Below are 17,967 nucleotides of genomic sequence, written 5' to 3'. Positions count from 1 at the left end.
GAGGCTGTTGGGGGCGCCCCCCCTTCCCGGGGGTAAAGACAGGCCCCCCGGGAACCCGCTTGCACCCGGGGCCGCACCATCTTGCAGGATCCTCGTCCTGCGAGCTTCGTTCCTCTCCACAAAGCGTGGCGTTCCCTCGGGGTTTTGTGCGGCACCTGGGAGCCCTGCTCCCCGCACGTTCCCGATGTCCCCCGCGTGGTGCCCAGAGCCGGGCCTTTCACTCCGCTTCCCGGCCGCAGGGTTCTCTGGGCTTCTCGGAGCAAAAAATAACATTTGAAAAAGCCGTGCATTTCCTAAGGAGGCACATGCCTTAGGCTTGTCTTCCTGTTGGTGTTTCCTGGCTGCTCCTGGCTCCCACTTCCGGAAACAAGCCAGCATCCATCCTGGTCCTGCCCTGCACCCCCCCCCTTTCTGCCCCACCGAGGGCTGGGGCGCTGGTCCCGAGCTGTGGCCTGAGGCTGCTCATCGCTCCCGCTGCCCCGGAAGGGACCCCGTAGCCACGGCCCAGAAACACTCGGGTTCTCTCGGTTTCAGTGTGGGTGAGCAGCCGCCCGAGGCGAAGAACAGTCTTCAGAGAATGGGCTCCTCCGAGTCAACAGATTCAGGTACCGGGTCCTCGCCATTCGTTCATCCTGTGCCCGTCCGTGTGTGGGGAGCAGTCAGCTGAAACCTGCACTTTCCCGGGGAGACCGCCTGGCAGCGTGGCGAGGGAGGGCATCCGTCAGGCGTCAGGCGCTGGCCCCGCTGCCGGGGGGGTCACCTGGGTGCCATCCACCTGTCCATGCCTTCAGTGCTTGCTTCCCCCTGACCGGGATCCGACCCAGCACCCAACGGGTGCATAGAGAAGTGGGACAACAAACCCATCTCCCGCTCTCTAAAGTCGATACATAATCAATAAATACGCACCCAAGGATACATCTAGAGAGAGGAAAGGTGTGCTAGGAGGCTGCTGATCGGGGCCATGCTGGGCAGGGGTTCCACCTGCCGCCTTTGGGGAGATGGGCACCTCCCTTGGTGTTAATTTGTCGAAGGCAGTAATGCCTGACTTTGTCATATGACATCGTTGTATTTCCCAAACCCCCGAGTCACGCATAAGACCTGACGAGATGAGATATTTGAAATCAAAACCACGCTAGGCACTGGTGCTGGACCATCCTCTCCGGGGCTGGAACTCAGTAGCCACGAAGGGATGAGAAGGTTCGGGTTAATGCACTCCCTCCTCTCGTCCCATCTTCCCTGATGGTGTTTGCAGATGGGCCAGGGGGGTTAGTAGATACACCATGAAAAGAGAAGTTTCTGACAATCACATAAAGACTCGATTTTATTTTTGGCATAAAGTCCAGGCCGGCTTTGTGGACTGGCCTAAAGAAACAGTACTAGGGGGTCCTACTTATTTTAATGACAAAATGGTGCTTCGCGTCCTCTTTCCTAAAAGATACGTTTATTTCCCACAGGCTTCTGTCTGGATTCTCCTGGGCCCTTGGACAGTAAAGAAAAGTATGTATTCACTGTTCTTAAATGTTTGTGCTTAGAGAAAACTTCTCTTAAGTTTTTGGTGAAATTGGTCATGCTCTGGATTTAGCTGTCCCTAGTAAGACTCCTGGATCCTATAAACAGTCTGGTATCTTACCATTATTATTATTACTATTATTTTTTAAATCCTCACCCAGTGCCCTGGCGGGGTGGCTCAGTTGGTTAGAGCATTTTCCCGATACACCAAGGTTGCTGGGTTCAATCCCGGGTCATGGTGAAGCAACCAATGAATGCATAAATAAGTGGAACAACAAGTCGATCTCTCTCTAAAATAAGTAAATTAATAGTCAATAAACCGTCACCCAAGGATATGTCCATAGAGAGGGAAGGAGGGGAAGAGAGAGAAAGAAACATGGATGTGAAAGAGAAACATCTGTCTTGTGCCCCAATCCAGCCCACAGCCTAGGTACGTGCCCTGACTGGGAATCCAACCCTTGACCTTTCTGGTATATGGGACGACGCTCCACCCGAGCCACCCAGCTAGGGCAACAGTCTGATACTTTATTTCTTATTTATTAATATTCTTTTATTGATTTCAGAGAGGAAGGAAGAGAGAGAGATAGAAACATCAATGATGAGAGAGAATCGTTGACCGGCTGCCTCCTGCACGCCCCACACTGGGGATCGAGCCCGAAACCTGGGCACGTGCCTTTGATCAGAATCGAACCCAGGACCCTTCAGTCCCCAGTCCGAAGCTCTATCTACTGAGCCAAACCAGCTAGGCCAACAGCCTGATATCTTGTGTCAGCAGTTTTCAGAACTTCCTTTATTTTAGCTGTAATTTGGTATTTTATTTGAGTCTTACCCAGGCCTTGCCCTGTCCTCTGGCTTCATAGCCTTAAGAGCATGTGTGTATGTTAGGAAGTGACCTTGGGCCTGCTTTTTTAACCTTGAAGCCAGTGTTGGGTGCTTGTGAAAACAGGACAGCTTCAGAGATCTGTTCTTCCGACCTGCCTGAAAGGGGGGTGTTGGACCACCCCTCGAGCTAGTTGGGACACTGTTGTCTACTGATATGCCTGCCTCTCATGATTTACCTCCCGGTCTCATTGCAGCCGTGAAAATCCCATGAGGAGAATAAATTCCCTGCCTGTAAGTTAGTTCTCTAGTATATTTCGAACTAATACCTGTTTTCTCCCCCTTAACTGCCTGTGTGATCGTAATAGCAGACATGAATTTAGACAGCGAAGGCTGCTCTTCCCTAGTTTCAAAAGCATTCAAACATTCCTGAAAGCAACTTCAAATCTGCCTCTTCCCCACCTCCTCTGTTTACCAGAGCTTTATCCACCGGGAGGGGCTCCTTTTGTGTGAATGATGTTGGGAAGGGGTGATTGTCAATCCTAAATCCCTGCTGAGGGCTGTAGGCCTTTGGGGAGTAAATGAAGAGCCATGTAGGGAACTCAGTTCTGGCCGGTGGGGCCGTGGCCACATGGCTGCAGTGAGGGGGGTGCCCACGCATCTCTTTTCCTTGTGAGAGCTGAGTTGCCGCTGCGTTTCCATCCCTGTCCCTCACCTCCTTTCTCGCGTTGACAGCTGAAGCTTCTGGGGTGCAGTCCAGCTCTGAAGAGGAGCCACTCCGATTCCATGGACCGTGATGCCTTTCAGCTGATGGACCAGGAGGAGAATAAGGAGAACGTGAGTGTCGCGCCATGTGCTGCCTTAGAGCAGGAGAGCCCCAGCGCCCGTGGCTTAGGGACGGGGCTGGGCTGCTTTCGGGGAGAAGACACGTGACCAAAGTCACGGTGGGCTTGGGAGGCAGGCACGTGGGTTTGTCCTGCTGCTGCTGAGCTCCGTGCCCTTGGCGGGTCGTTTCTTCCTTTAGGTTTTCCCTTTGTGAACAGGAAATGCAGTGTCCTGTGGGGGCTGTGGGAATTCAGTGAGATGACACAGGCGTTTCAGTGGTTCCGGAAAGCAGGCGGGCCTGCCGGGAGCTGCTAGGTCCACGAAGAGCTTGTCCGGGAGGGTCGGCCCAGGACTCCCTTTCCTCCGTGTGTGCTGGCCCTGGCGTGGCTGTAGGCAGCCTTAGGACACGTGCCTGACCGCATGTGGAAGAACAGAGCGGCCAGTCACTGGACCGGCAGCTGAGAGGCTGAGCTGTGGTTGCCATGCAGAAGCCCAGTCCTCTCGCTGTATTTCCACAGCTCTTCTCCCCTCTCCATTCCCTGCCCGTTCCTCACCCTTATAGCCTCACAGGCAGGGGTCCTCAAACTACGGCCTGCGGGCCACATGCAAATACAAATATTGTATTTGTTCCCGTTTTGTTTTTTTACTTCAAAATAAGATATGTGCAGTGTGCATAGGAATTTGTTCATAGTTTTTTTTTTTAAACTATAGTCCGGCCCTCCAACGGTCTGAGGGACAGTGAACTGGCCCCCTGTTTAAAAAGTTTGGGGACCCCTGCTCACAGGCTTGGTGTGAAACCTCCTGCTTCCCATGGAAGAGCTGGTGAGAGAACTGGGAAGAGAAGGAGTTCCTGCCTCCAGTGCCTGCCAGGCTGCAGCCTCTGGGCAGTGGCTTTCTACCTGTACAGGTGCAGACCTGGACCAGGCCTGGTGTGTCCGGGTCCCCTCTCCCTCCCAGCCGTGGCTTCTCCCAGGGTGGCCTGCTTGGGGCTTTGTTCTAGAAGGGAAACAGCATAGGTTAGAGTTGTCCTGACTGGCTGTGAAGCCGGATTTCAGACACATCATAGCCTGTAAGGTTTCGTCCAGTCGCATGGGGACGATTGGGTTGTAGTTGATGGTTAATGAGCTGATGCACAGACAGCACTTGGTCCTGTGCTGGCACAGGAGGCCTCAGGTATGAGCTGTCACTGCTCCGAGCACAGGAACAGGCCCTGAAGTGGGTGCTTAGGAAGGGGGATGAGCGCTTGAGACTCGGAGGGAAAGGAACCGAGCAGTGTGTGTCCTACCACTGCTCACTTCTCTCGCTCAGCCTTTTGTGAGATTTGTCCTGTTTGGTTTCCCCCATTGCTTTTAGTGTGGAATGCAAGGATCTTATTTTTAAATGTGTTTTTATTGATTTTAGAGAGGGAGAGAAACATGGGTCAGCTGCCCTCTGCATGCCCCCTAATGGGGATCAGGCCCCCACCCGGGCATGTGCCTCAACCGGGCATTGATGCTCAACCAACTGAGCCACTCTGTCCAGGGCTGGAGGACAGTAATCTTACGCAGGGAAGACATTACCGTGGGAGGAAGAAGGTGGGAAATACAAAGCTCCAACAAATGCACCGGGAGAAGCGTTGGCTCCCATCTGCAGGCATGTTGACTTGGCTTTAGATGTTCAAATTGTTGCCTTAGCTTATAACTCAGTGTTTTGTGTACTTGGCAGTGAAGTGCTTGCTAGGAAGTTCAGCCAGGTGAGAAAAACATGCTGTATTAGAAGTCAGCTGTTGACAGCCTTCGAAATTCTTACACAGACCCAGTGTTGGTGTTAGATCAGAAATGTGCAAATCCTTACTTTGGAGACATTTACAAAAGTGACCAGTGCCCACTCCCTTGTCCGTCTCACCTGAGTTCCAGCGGAGGCCCTAGAGCTGGTGCCATAGACCGTGGCAGATGTCTCGACTGTACTGTCTTGCAGGAGGCCTTTGAGTTTAAGAAGCCAATAAGACCCGCGTCCCGTGGCTGCCTGCGCCGTGCGGAGGGTGGAGATCTCACCCAGAGGCAGAGCTCTGCCCCAGCCCGGATGGTACGTGCTCTGGCTCGTAGGGAAGTTTCTGACGGGAAGAGAATCCACGCTCCTTTAACCTGGAATGGAAGACACCCAGTAGCTCTTGATGTCTTTACTTTGACCTTGTCTTTTGAAACTAGTTGGTCACATTTTTTGGTGTTTTTGCTGTGTCTGGAGAGGAGACAGGCAGAAGCTGAGTGAGAGATGGTCTGTGTGAAATATTGGACTCGAGCAAAGACTATTTGACCTGGTTCGTTCTGGGAAGACAGTCTGCAGGCTTCCTGGTCGTTCTCTGTGGTGGGATTACGTGTCTCACGTAAACTTGCTCTTTCCCAGTGCGTCCTGGGTGATAAGAGCACCGACTGCTGCTTGGAGGGAAGACCTTAGCTTCCTGCAAAGTGTTGTGGATTTCAGGGAACCGCTGCCTCTGGGCTGCTGGCAGTAAGTGAGGCCGCTGGCCCAGGGGCACTCATTGGCCAGGCAGAAACTGTCATCACTTCCGGAGTTTTCTCCGGGTGGTCTGACCGCTGTGGACGAGAGAGGCCCAACTTAAACAAAATGATCACATTTGGTTTCCAGGTTTTGCTGGGAACATGTATCTGAAAATACAACTCTCCGGACTGGCTTGAGGTCTAAGGAATGTGTTCAGCCAGTATTGCTATGTCTAGCATTAGCACAAAGCATTTTTTAAAAATGTTTTTATTGATTTGAGAGAGGAAGGGGAAGGAGAGAGAGAAACATTGATCGGCTGCCTCCTTCACACCCCTTACTGGGGAGCGAGCCCACAACCCAGACATGTGCCCTGACCAGGAATCGAACTGGTGATCTCTCAACTGTGCCACACGGGCCAGGACAGCACAGAGCACTTTTATGTTTTGTTTGTTTGTTTTTTCAAATTATAAGAGGAAGTTTACTTGAAAGTTACAGAGGTGGTAGAAGTGAGCCAGTTGGGCTGTGGAGGCTCAGGAAACAAGTTACAGAACCGAAGGGCCCCTGGAGCTTAGGTGAGAGAAAGGGCAAGTGCCTGGGGCGTGAGGGGAGGGACAGGCAGGGGCACCTGCGAGGGGAGAAGGGGCCGTTTTCTTACCTTTCATCTCAAGTCTGCGAAGTGGCTGGACTCGCCATGGCACACATTGGGAGAGTGGTCAGGGCGCTCAGGTGGTTTGCCAAGGGACACGGTAACCCCTGAGAGCTGGGCACCCAAACTGAACACGCCTCCTGTGCGCGCTTGAAGCCAGCATTTCCTGTGACGCCCTGGCTGCCCCTGGCTGCAGCCACTGCGGGGTAAGCAGAAGGAAAGGCAGAGCCGATCTCACGGGTGGGTTGCTCGTGTCAGAGGTGTGTCCTTTGTGTCCTTTAGTCTGCAGCACCTCTGCTTCCCTCAGTGGTGGGGGAACCGTGGAGGAAGCGTGCTCGGTCCGGGGACTGGTGTGTCATTTTCTGTGGCACATCTGCTCCTGGGGAGTCAAGAACGAGGTCGCAGAGACGGGCGCCCTGCCCCAGTGTGAGCTTCACAGGGTGTGGTCCTGCTGGGTGAGACCCTGCGTGTGCCCAGAACAGCGGGCTGCTGCAGAGGATGCTGGGAGTGATCTGCCCAGGGCCACGGAGGGTCACGTACTCGTGCCCCCGAGGGATGTGGATATTAACCCTTTGAGTGCCAACCAACATCCTAGGAACTCTGCTAAAATTGCCAAGGCATTTTTGCTGATTTTACAGCAGTTTAGGAAAAAAATTATGAATCACAAGTAAATGAAGTTACATATCTAATAAAAGCAGACTTAGAACTGGATGCCATTTCGAAGCTTTGATAGTGCTCCCGGCATTTTTGGCAAAAGACAGGAGGAGCGCGATTGTGCTCCCTGCACTCAAGGGGTTAAAGATACTTGTAGGGCTGATGTGGGGACCACCTTGTTCCTGTGGAGGAAAAATGTGTCTCTGAACTTTTCCCCTGGCTTTGGAAAGCACGTAGAAAAGAAGTAATAAAGTGTTCGCAATGCTTGTATCCGCGTTGGTGGGTCATGAGCGGTTTGGATTTCCTGTATCAAATACATGGGGTTCCTGATGAGACCCCGTTTTCACTCCAAGAGTGATCTCTTTCCTGGGGAGGGTGTGGTGGGGAGAAAGCTTGAGCTTTGGAGTCAAAACGGGTGAGCTGTGTGATCCTTAACCTGCATCAGCTTTGCTCTTCGGATTTGTTGGAAGGAAAGGGTTACCCACAGTGTGTCGGGAGACTGAAATGGGAACATGCATGTAGATTATGTTACTTCCCTCTGTCATATCTGGAGTTACTCACATAAGCATTCTCTGGCCCTTTTGTGGTCTTCATGAGACTTGCACCTTGTCGCCCTTCCTCACTTTGGCAGATTGTCATATTGTCACAGCCTCACGGTGATCTGTGTTCACTGACCACAGTCCGCCCATAAGCCTTGTCTTTCCCAAAAGACTAACCATGGGTCCTGCTGTCAGGGGAAGGGTTCTCTGTGAAGGCTACTTGGCCTCGCTCTATTAGCACTGTATGTGGACGTCGAATCATTATTTTTATTTTAAATATATTTTTATTGGTTTCAGAGAAGGAGAGAGAGAGAGAGAGAGAGAGAGAGACAGAAACATCAGTGCTGAGAGAGAGTCATTGGTCGGCTGTCTCCTGCACACCCCCTACTAGGGATCGAGCCCGCCACCCAGGCATGTGCCTTGACAGGAATTGAACCCGCGACCCTTCAGTCCACAGACTGATGCTCTATCCACTGAGCCACACCAGCTAGGCGACGTCAAATTTATAACCTGGGGTTCATATTCCTTTGATTAGTAGGGCTAAAATTTTACTTAAAACAAATATACTGTGTTTTCCTCATAAGAACTAATGACCCATCCGAGGAGATCAGAGCTGGTTGTTTATTAACAGGCATGAATTCTGTCTCGTAGCTTTCCTCCAACGAAAGAGACAGCAGCGACCCAGGGAACCTCATTCCACTCTTCATGCCCCAGTCACCCGTGGCTGCCACTTTGTCTGATGAAGATGATGGCTTCATGGACCTTCTTGATGGAGAGAATCTGAAGGTGCTGTGTGTGTGTGTTTCCCTGTCCGTTCACTAACGACCCCGGGAGGACTCGTGAAAAGTTCAGGGGGGAAAGGTACAGCGGTTCCCGGGGCTTGAATGAGCTGGTGTTTTGGTTTATTTGGTGAGAATGTGAAATGTCCTGCTAGATGAAATTCCGTACCTCCTCCTGTGTGGATAGGGCGCTGTGTGCAGATGACTGAGCTCTAAAATGTGAGCCTCTTCTCGCTGTAAAATGCCGGGGAGCGGGGGGAAGAACATTCGGTGATGCCCAGCCAGGCCTATCTGGTATTTGGGCAAAGTCACGCTAGCATTGAAACCAGTGCTCATCTCTGCGCACCGTGTCACACGTTCTCTCTCCAGAATGATGAGGAGACCTCCTCCTGCATGGCAAGCCTCTGGACGGCCCCCCTCGTCATGAGAAGAACTGCAAACGTGGTGAGTGACCCGGTGGGCCTGCGGTCCCGAGTCTCTGGGCCTCTGACTGGCTGGACCGGAGTGAACAGGAAATGAACCCTTCGCCGACTTCACCACAGGAACCAAAAACTGCTTCGTTTGAGATTCTGTTCTGGGGTCCCTGGGCCTTGACTGGTCACTAGTATTTCTCGTGTTAACGCGCACTGCCTTTTATTTCCCTTCAAGGTTTTTGTCCTCATTCATGTGTGAGGGCGTATCAGTAATGGATATGCTTGCAGTTCTTGTTTTTGTAGTTTCTAGTTCATCCCAACCATTCTTGGTCAGCTAATACCCTTTCTGTACAACTCTGACCTCTGTGAACTCCGGTTTAAGATTACTGGGTGATATACCTGCTCAATCGGATTTAAGAAATAGCTGTTCTTAAACGGCGTAAGACGGTATTGGCTTAGATTTAAGTGAAAGTTTTCTGAGTGAGTAACTTGTCAGCAGCAAGAACAGAAAGACTCCAGCACAGGCACCACCCGTCCCCACCCACCAGCCGTGAGCCGCAGCTCCTCCTCGGAGAGCCCTGGCCCCGCACAGAGACGACGCAGCCGCCCTGTTTGATTCGGGCAGAGCGCACGTGTGGACGGCCACAGGCTTTCCTTTGCACAGAATGTGTAGAGACGAGAGCACATGCGGAGAACAGCCCGGAGAAGGAGACTCAGCCATGAGAGATGTGGTGGGCGGACTGGTGAAGAGTTGGGACAGAGGGCTTCACTGGGAGAGGAATGAGCCTTGTTCTTACTGCAGAACAGGAGCAGCTGGTGCTGGACCACAAGCCTTAGAGTTAGGAGCTGGCAGGGCAGTTCGTTCCGAGCAGGAGGATGAGCTCTAAGGCATGAAGGCCAGAGGGTGCCTCGCGTGTGGGGAGGGAGGCTGGTGTCACCCAGGAAGGAGTGCTGTAGAGGGGGACCAAGTGGCAGCTGAGGCTCCTCCCAGCGACAGTGATCCGTGGCCCTCAGCACGAGGCTGTGGGTGCAGGTGTGGCCCTGAGGAGTGGCGTTCACGGGCGGTGGCCCTGTTAACCTCAGAGGCAGCTTTCCCCCAGGAGCACAGCCCACGGGCGCTCTCGGCTCTCGGGGCCACTGCTTGTCTCTGTCCCGGGGTCTCTTGGACCTTTTTTTTTTTTTAATCCTCATCCAAGGAGGGAAGATAGGTTTCCATTGACTTAGAGAGGAAAGGAGGGAGGAGAGGGAGAAAGAGAGACACTGATGTGAGAGGCACATGGATTGGTTGCCTCCCACACACGTCCCCACCAGGGGCAGGCGTCGTACCTGAGACCCTCTGGTGTGGGCCAATGCTCTAACCACTGAGCTGCCAGCCAGGGCCCCTGGACTTTGTGTCCAGGTTTTTCAACATTTGCACAAAAAATCTGCCAAACATCTGGAACACGGTTTATCTCTGCTTTGTACTCAAATTCTGTTTGACTTCTGTATTCCCCACCTGGAGTTGAGCTAGGACAGCTGTGGAGGTGAGGGTGCTGGGAGCATGGCCTGTGGTAATGGGTTTTTATATGTTTTCCCAAAGGGCAACCGATGCCAGCTGTTTGACTCCACTCCCACGGGCAGCCCCGCCCTGCGCTCGGTGCTGAAGAGACCAGACCGATCTCGAGAGCTGTCCCCCCCTGGAAACCCGAAGCGGAGGAAGAGCGCGCTCAGGGCCAGCCCCGGGGCGGCAGCCAGGCCCGAGGAGCCCCGGGAGGTGGGTGTGCGGGGAGAGGCGCTGTGTTTTCGGTTCTAGCGTCTCCACGGGCTCTCTGCTGAGGCTCGCCTTCTGCTTCCGGTTCGCTGAAGTGTGTGTGGAATTGCCTCTTGACGCGTTTGATGATGGCGGCTTTCCAGTCTTTCTCAGGCGATCCCAGCATCTGCCATGGTGTTGGCTTCTGTTGATTTTTCAAGTTGAGATTTTTCTGGTTCTTGGTCTGACAAGTGGTTTTTCAATTGCATCTGTATATTTTGGGTTTTAGCTGGTCTCCTCTGACAGTGCGGGGAAGGTGGGGGTTGAAGTTCAGGTTCCCCAACGCGACCTCTGGGCCTGGTATGTGGGGTGGAGGAAGCCTCGTTTTGCTGGGAGGAGTGGGATTTAGGCTCCCTCTGGCCTCCACTGACACCATCCCAGTGGAGTAGAGATTAGGCCACTTCGTTACAGCTAGGCAAAGGTACAGCTCTAAGCTGTCATCCTCACCCGAGGATATTTTCCCACTGATTTTTAAAGAGATTGGAAGGGAGAGGGAGAGACAGTGAGAAATATCCATGTGAGAGAGACACATGGATTGGTTGCCTCCTGCAGGTGCCCTGACCGGGGCCAGGGATCGAGCCTGCCACTGAGGTATGTGCCCTTGACCGGAATCAAACCCAGGACCCTTCAGTCTGCGGGCCGACATCCTGTCCCCTGAGTCAGACTGCCCGGGCTCGTCCTTTTGGTCCTTTTGACCACCTGTCGTATCTTTGGACAAGTGACCTGTCTTCAGAGTCATGGCTCTCTGGGCATTGAGGCCTCCGTTTCCTCCATGAGCTAAGCCTTGGGAACATGATTGTAGCCAGCTGGGAGCACTCCGTTTTTATCAGCTTGTTTATATATGTTGGTTTCATAGATTTCCTGGTTTTGAAGCTATTTTTCTTCCTGAAATGTCATGTTTGGCTTACTTCCAATTGCTTTGTTTATACATTTTCCCTGCATTGCACTGTCCTTATATCCGATTTTGGTATTAAGCATTAGAAAATAAACTGGAAAAGTGCACATATTTTCTGTAGCATGAAGGTTTGAATAAATATCCATCATCTTAAAAGGTTAGCGAGATCGCAGCCATGGAAACATCTAGGCCTGGTGCCTTGTACTTTATAATCTACGCTAGGTGCCTAATACTTTATGAAACTGTTTTTTTCTACTTAAAAGCGGAATTCTAGGTTAAAGGGCAAGAAGGTTTGTGAAACTGTTGTATACATGTCAACAAATTGCCTTGTTTTTTCAAATCTGGGTCTAAAGGTCTGTACGTTGCAGTTGGTTGAGAGGCCTCTTATTTAGACCCAGCCTCACTTTTATTCCTGCTTGGGGGGAGGGGAAGGAAAACCGTTTCAGGGAAATTCAGTTAGACGCTGAAAAAATAGACCTAGTTAGTGGGCCTTCTTTTCACTCAAGAGTCAATCAAATATGAAAAGTCTTCATTTGCTAAGTGTAAACATTAACATTTTAGTCTCCTTGTGACATGTTCCAGGTGAGTGGTCTCAAAAGTCCTGTTTAAAACCCCGGCCTCACTTCCCACCTTTGATTGTTACAGATTCTGTATCCGTCTCCAGCCTTGGTATCTCCCCCAAAGGGGACCATCGAGAACATTCTGGATAACGACCCCAGGGACCTCATAGGGGACTTCTCCAAGGTGAGGGCGCCCTCTAGCTACGTGATGCGGGTGGATGGGTTACACACACACACCCTGCCTTCCTCCCTCTCTGAGGTGGCTCCTGGGGTGTCCCCAAGGGGACACAGTTTGAAATTTTAAAGGTCTCTGTGGGACTGTAGACCTCAAGGGTGCTGATCAGAGAGTTTAAGTAGGAAGCCATTCTCCAACCCCAAGGCAGGCTCTCGGGGAACTGTGTTCCTTATTATAAAGATGGAAATGCAGAAAAGCATAAATAAGCAGAAATCTATAGCCTCACTACAAATCTGTATCAAAAGATTTCTTCTCTTTAAGGGTTATCTCTTCCACACAGTCGCTGGGAAGCACCAGGACCTAAAGTACATCTCTCCAGAAATTGTAAGTCCTGCTTTTGGAACCTGCCTCACGTGCACATAAATCTAGTTCTTTCCAGCAGCCGACACTGATCCTCCTGCCTTTCTCTCCACAGATGGCATCTGTCTTGAATGGCAAGTTTGCCAACCTCATTAAAGAGTTCGTCATCATTGACTGCCGGTACCCATACGAATATGAGGGCGGCCACATCAAGGTAAGGGTTCCCGAGGCTGGGGGTGAGCCCTGCTGTCGGAGGCATAAAGGGGCCTCAGCCGCATCTGTGACTGTTTGAAAGGGGGTGGGGACCCCTGGCTGCTTGTGAGCTCACAGGCTGGTTAGAGAGGCTGCTGCGGAAAGGCACCTGCCTCCTGGGTGCCCGCGAGGTGTTCCTGGTCTGCACAGCTCACCACCTCGTGCAGCAGATGCTCCCGTCACCCGCACCGCATGTCTGGACGGTGCCTGCTCTCAGCCAGGCCTGCAGACCCCGGGCCTGGCACAGGGCTCAGTTAGGCCACCTGGTGGGAAGGGGTGTTGGGACATACTTGCCCGGAAAGAAAGTAACTGCTTGTGCATTTCAATCTTTTAACCAATAAAATAGTGTTGACATGTAGTACGGGTACTTTACAGACGCTGTTAGGCTTGTCACTGTAGCTTTTGAGAGTCCCCAGCTCACAAACACTCAGAAAGTGCGCAGTCGCAGCATATTGAGGGGCCCGTGGCAGAGCCTGCGTGCGGATCGTCGCTCCGGGGAGGCGGGGCTGAGTCTGGTGTCTTGCAGGGCGCGGTGAACCTGCACATGGAGGACGAGGTGGAGGACTTCCTGCTCAAGAAGCCCATCTCCCCCGCCGACGGCAAGCGCGTCATCGTGGTGTTCCACTGCGAGTTCTCCTCCGAGCGGGGCCCGCGCATGTAAGTGGTGGCATGTGCTCGCCCGCAGCCCCGGTGGCCCACCCGGGTCATCCCCAGGCCTTGGCCGGCACCCGGCCGTGGGAATGTGGTTTTGTGAGAGCACAGATCCCCTGTGGTGGTCTCTGAAATTCTCTGCTTAGCAACCACTTGATGTCATGAGCAGCTTCCTCGCGTGGAGTGAGTGGGCTTGGCCTGACGAGTCCAATGCAGGGGCTGGCGGGCTTCTGCCGTCCAGCTGCCTCTGCTGCCATTTCCCCGGGGCCCTGACCTCTGCCGGCGCCCCCTCCTGAGTGAGTCCTTGCCACTGTCCGGTGTGGCTCCCTGTCCAGCTTCCTTGTGTGGAGTTCAGCTCCTGCCTTCCTGTGTCCCCGCTGTCCTTGGTTCTGCCTGTGGGACGACTGTCCCAGGTGACATCCTTCAAGTGCACTGTGGTGGCTCTGGGTTCAAATGCCAGGAAAGTGGGACGTCCTCACTCGAGACTTGATGTGGTGCTTGAAACCCTGGTCCAGTCCGTGCTTGCAAAGGAGGGTTGTGTGCGCTCACGTTATTGCACATTGCGGAGGGGTAGGGGGCGAAGTGCCCCAAACATCCCCCTCGTTAGCACAAACTTCGTTGGGGCTTTGGTGTCTAAGGCCCTGTTGTTACCAAAACATCTTTTATGCCAAAATAGGTGAAAGTGAGATTACAATAGAGCAACATTCACTTAAGGTTTGAAGTAATATCCCGATGCTCTAACAGCAGCCTCTGCACTCGCTAACGTAGCAGGGCTGGTGCTGGAAATGCCAGAGGTGGTGATATTGGAAAGCTGGGAGTGAGCATGGCAGTGAGCAAGTCTGACAGGGCCTGCTGCAGGGGGTCCTGGTAGGAAGACATTAGACGACAAGTGCTGACAGGTGGTCGGAGAGGTGGCGGGGGGAGTGCAGCTCAACTAGGGTCACCCACAGAGCTGGCGTCTGAGCAGACCTGGCCAGGCGCATCTCCGAGTGCGACTGCACTGCAGGTCCTGTGCCCTCTCCTGGGTGCTGTTCAGGTGGGAGGCAGCAGTAGACAGGACAGCCCTGCCTTAAGGAGCCCGAGTTTCAGAACAGTCAGGGGCCCGTCAGCATCCAATGTGTGCATGTGCCATGCTTAGGAAGTGCTTCTGGGGCAGCAGTGAGGGGGCCGCAGTGGCTGATGGGAGGGGAAGGGGGGTGAGGTGGAGGCCAGTGGCCGAGGCAGAGGCTGGGAGTGCTGGGGCTGTTTCACTCGGGGAAGGAAGTTTGGGAAGACGTGTCTGCCTTTCAGTGCGAAGCTGGCACTGGCTGTGCACTCAGCGCCCACGCGGTGGCCGGGGTCGCCCTCAGCACTGTGAGTGCTGCGGCCCCGCCAGCTGTGCTGGGGACTGGGCTCCTGATTCTCTGCTGGAAGCGCTGACCTGTGCCTTCTCCTTTGCAGGTGCCGCTACGTGCGAGAGAGAGATCGGCTCAGCAACGAGTACCCCAGACTCCACTACCCTGAGCTGTACATCCTGAAGGGCGGGTACAAGGAGTTCTTCCTGAAATGCCAGGTGAGGGGCTCTCTGGGGAGCATGGCCGCCCCTTGCCAGGCGGGACGGTGGGGTCTGCCTGGTGGTCACGGCTGTTTGGCCGGGTGTCTGGAAATTTGCCCGGTGCAAGCGGGGCCTTAGAACCCACTGGCCAGGTCTGCACTGCTGCTCAGTCTCCCAGCACCTGGGAGGGAGGGAGCAGGGTGAGGAGAGAGACAGATGTGCCCTGACCTCACCCGCCTTGTCCCCTAGTCGCACTGTGAGCCCCCCAGCTACCGGCCCATGCACCACGAGGACTTTAAGGAAGACTTGAAGAAGTTTCGCACCAAGAGCCGGACCTGGGCCGGGGAAAAGAGCAAGAGGGAGATGTACAGCCGCCTGAAGAAGCTCTGAGGCAGCGGCCGGCGGACAGCAGCGGCCGGCGCCTGCTCCACCCCCTCCCCTCTTGGCTGCGTTTGGAGAGGGGCCTGGGCTTCCTCCGAACACCTTCCCGTCACACTCCCGAGGATGGATCCGAGCACCCGTCCCGCATCAGGACCGTCTCCCGAGGCTGTTGGGCCCGGTTCCGAGCACCACGTCAAGTCCAGTTCTGCCTCTTGGTCCCCACAGCTGGAGGAGCCGCTGGCCTTACTGGGCTCTTGGCCCCTCGTGAGGGGAGGGCAGGAGGGGGAGTGGAGAGAAGTAAGACCACGGAAGCGCTGCTGGCCAAACTCCAAAGACGGCCTGGGAAGGGGTTACCCATGTCTTAATTTATTCAACCTCGTCAATCACTTTATTATTACTTTTAACTCCTGGAGACTTATTTAACTGCTTCTTTAAGTCACAATACTGCCATTTTATCATCCCAAGACTACCTCTGCTTTTAATTAAGAAAAAAAAGGAGGAAGAAGAGGCAGCCATGAGTGCGGGACAGAACCAGCTCTGTCACCCAGGAGGCACTGCGGTCCTGGGCTGCTGCTATTAAAAGCCAAAGACTGAGATACGGTGGGAGTGGGCACTGAACTCAGCCTTGGCGACAGGGCATAAGCTAACCTGCCGGACCTACCTCGAAGGCCACAGATCTGCTTGGGGGTGGCCCTGCCCTGGCCCCAGTTCCCGTGACGTTGCCTGGTCTGGGAGTCGATCAGGAAAGCACTTCAGGCAGCCTCCACCGGGCACCCCCTGGCTCGTGTGGAACATGGAGCGAAAGTATCCCAAAGTGGGGGGCAGGGGTGGTGGGCTCTGGGACGGGGGAGTGCATACTGAGTGTCTTCCTTCGGGCACTCGGGTAGCTTTGAACTTTCTAAAAGTCCTTTTATGAGTCAAGAGAATCAAATCAGTGTTAGCTGGCCCACCCGAGGGGGGCAGCGGGCTGGGAGCCCGGCATTGTGTAGGGCGTGGGTGCTGGCGTGCGGTGACTGGAATGTTTCTCGGGCAGCATGGTGGGTTGGAAGGTAAAACCTCCGAGTTTATCATGTTTTCACTGAGGGGCAGGGAGTGATGGGCCACACCACCAGCTGCCTCCTCACCCAGCCCCACGGAATAGGGTCCTCCGAGGAGCTCGCCCGTCCGGGGCTGGGCCGACTCGATGGATTCTGGACAGGCCCGTTCTGCTCCTGCTGGCCCCACCCTCAGACGCCAGCCCCTCAGCACCTCTGCTCCCTCGGGGCGCAGCCAAGTTCCTACACGAGTCAGCCCCCCTTGCCTGGCTGCCTATTGGGGTGGGGAGGGAACCAGTGATGCTGGCGATGACTGGTGTGTTCATGGGTTTGAGTTGCATTTGACTATAAAACAATCTTGTTAGAAAAGTATGGGGAGCAGGAGGGGAGACATCCATTGGTCTCTGATCTTGTTCGTGGGGATTCTGTTGGTTGAGGGCCTGGAAGGAGGTGGGTGGCCTTCAGGTTGTACGGTGTGGCCAGCCCTGCTAACCAGCCATCACAGGCTCTAGAATAAAACCAATCTTGTACCCATGCTCTGCTTCATGTTTTTTTCTGCCTAATTGATTCAAAGGGGATTGTTTCCCTTTAAGGTTCTGGGATGACCCGTGACTATAACCAGTGGCTGGGCAGCCACAGGGCTCTCCTGTGGCCTTTGGGGGTGGCCACAGTGACCTCCAGTTATGCCCTAAGTCCAAAAAGAAACATTGACATGGCACGGCCTGACGAAGCGGACAGCAGGAGCTGAACCGCGACGCTCCCGTACGAAACCCTTTCGTGTGGAGGAAGCAGCAGGCCAACGAGGGCCCCAGAGAAGACTTCTCACCTTTTTATTGTTGACAGTGTTACAGGTCTCCCGTCTCCCCCTGGAGTTTGACTTCTGCAAGGACCAGGGAGGATGTACAGAATGAACCAGGACAGATGGTAAGTCATGGGCCCCCATGTGAGCTGGGGTGATTGCCAAGATGGATCAACGCTGGAGCAAAAGTTACAAAATAGTGACGCCTGCCTGGGATAGAAATGAACTATTTTTAAATCTTACATAAATGTGGCAAGTGCTAAAATCTAAAGTATTTCACCCATGGGCCCACCTCAAGTCAGGCTTCCCTGAGACTGCGCCCTTCTGCTTTGTACCTATAATAGAACATTATTCCAGCCCTAAACAACACTGGGGCCTGGTGCATGGAATTCATGCACATTAAAAGGGAATTAAAGGAAATATTTTAATGTTGCTATTTGCCCTTTCTCTTTAATAGAAGTGTCAGAGATTAAAGAAAATTAGTAAAATGTGTATGAAAATCCCTCCTGTCAGAGTCTGGGGCACACCGGGGAGTCAAGTCCCCGCCCACCCACACGTGCTTCGAAATTGCAGGAGACCCAGCCCTCGCCGGCCCCACCCCCATCAAGCCCCATTGGGCGGGGGCTGGGGGAGGCTGCAGCCTGAGGTCCCCCGCCCCGTTCCCCGTCCTGGGGCCATGCAGCCTCAGCTCCCTGCTGATCGGCTTTACAGCGTGATGACCATTTGCATATTAGCCTTTAATTGTGAGGATGTAAGGGAAGGAAGTTCCCTGTAATACCAACCAATCTCCAGTGAGTGTCACTGTTAACGAGTTTCTATGTTAGGAAGATGGAGGAGAGAACAAGGCCGCAGAGTACCAAGGGGACTAGCTGCCC

General features: G+C 53.6%; 1 protein-coding gene across 1 annotated transcript in view; it reads left to right on the top strand.

Annotated features, from left to right (window-relative positions):
* CDC25A (cell division cycle 25A) overlaps positions 1-16,828 on the top strand; it is an 18,000-nt gene extending 1,172 nt beyond the window's left edge. Inside the window, exons 2-15 of the mRNA XM_023745468.1 lie at positions 283-605; positions 1,455-1,497; positions 2,586-2,622; positions 3,064-3,165; positions 5,110-5,217; positions 8,122-8,256; positions 8,619-8,693; positions 10,242-10,415; positions 11,992-12,090; positions 12,403-12,465; positions 12,557-12,655; positions 13,220-13,350; positions 14,785-14,896; positions 15,128-16,828. Of these exons, the coding sequence (XP_023601236.1) occupies positions 283-605; positions 1,455-1,497; positions 2,586-2,622; positions 3,064-3,165; positions 5,110-5,217; positions 8,122-8,256; positions 8,619-8,693; positions 10,242-10,415; positions 11,992-12,090; positions 12,403-12,465; positions 12,557-12,655; positions 13,220-13,350; positions 14,785-14,896; positions 15,128-15,268 (1,642 nt within the window). The 3' untranslated portion in view covers positions 15,269-16,828. The remainder of the gene's footprint in view (positions 1-282; positions 606-1,454; positions 1,498-2,585; positions 2,623-3,063; positions 3,166-5,109; positions 5,218-8,121; positions 8,257-8,618; positions 8,694-10,241; positions 10,416-11,991; positions 12,091-12,402; positions 12,466-12,556; positions 12,656-13,219; positions 13,351-14,784; positions 14,897-15,127) is intronic.
* Positions 16,829-17,967: the final 1,139 nt, after the last annotated feature.

Source organism: Myotis lucifugus, unplaced genomic scaffold (assembly GCF_000147115.1).
Source record: "Myotis lucifugus unplaced genomic scaffold, Myoluc2.0 scaffold_547, whole genome shotgun sequence".
Lineage (NCBI taxonomy): Eukaryota > Metazoa > Chordata > Mammalia > Chiroptera > Vespertilionidae > Myotis > Myotis lucifugus.
Note: the sequence above shows the minus strand (reverse complement) of the source record. Positions and strands in the feature narration are given on the sequence as shown.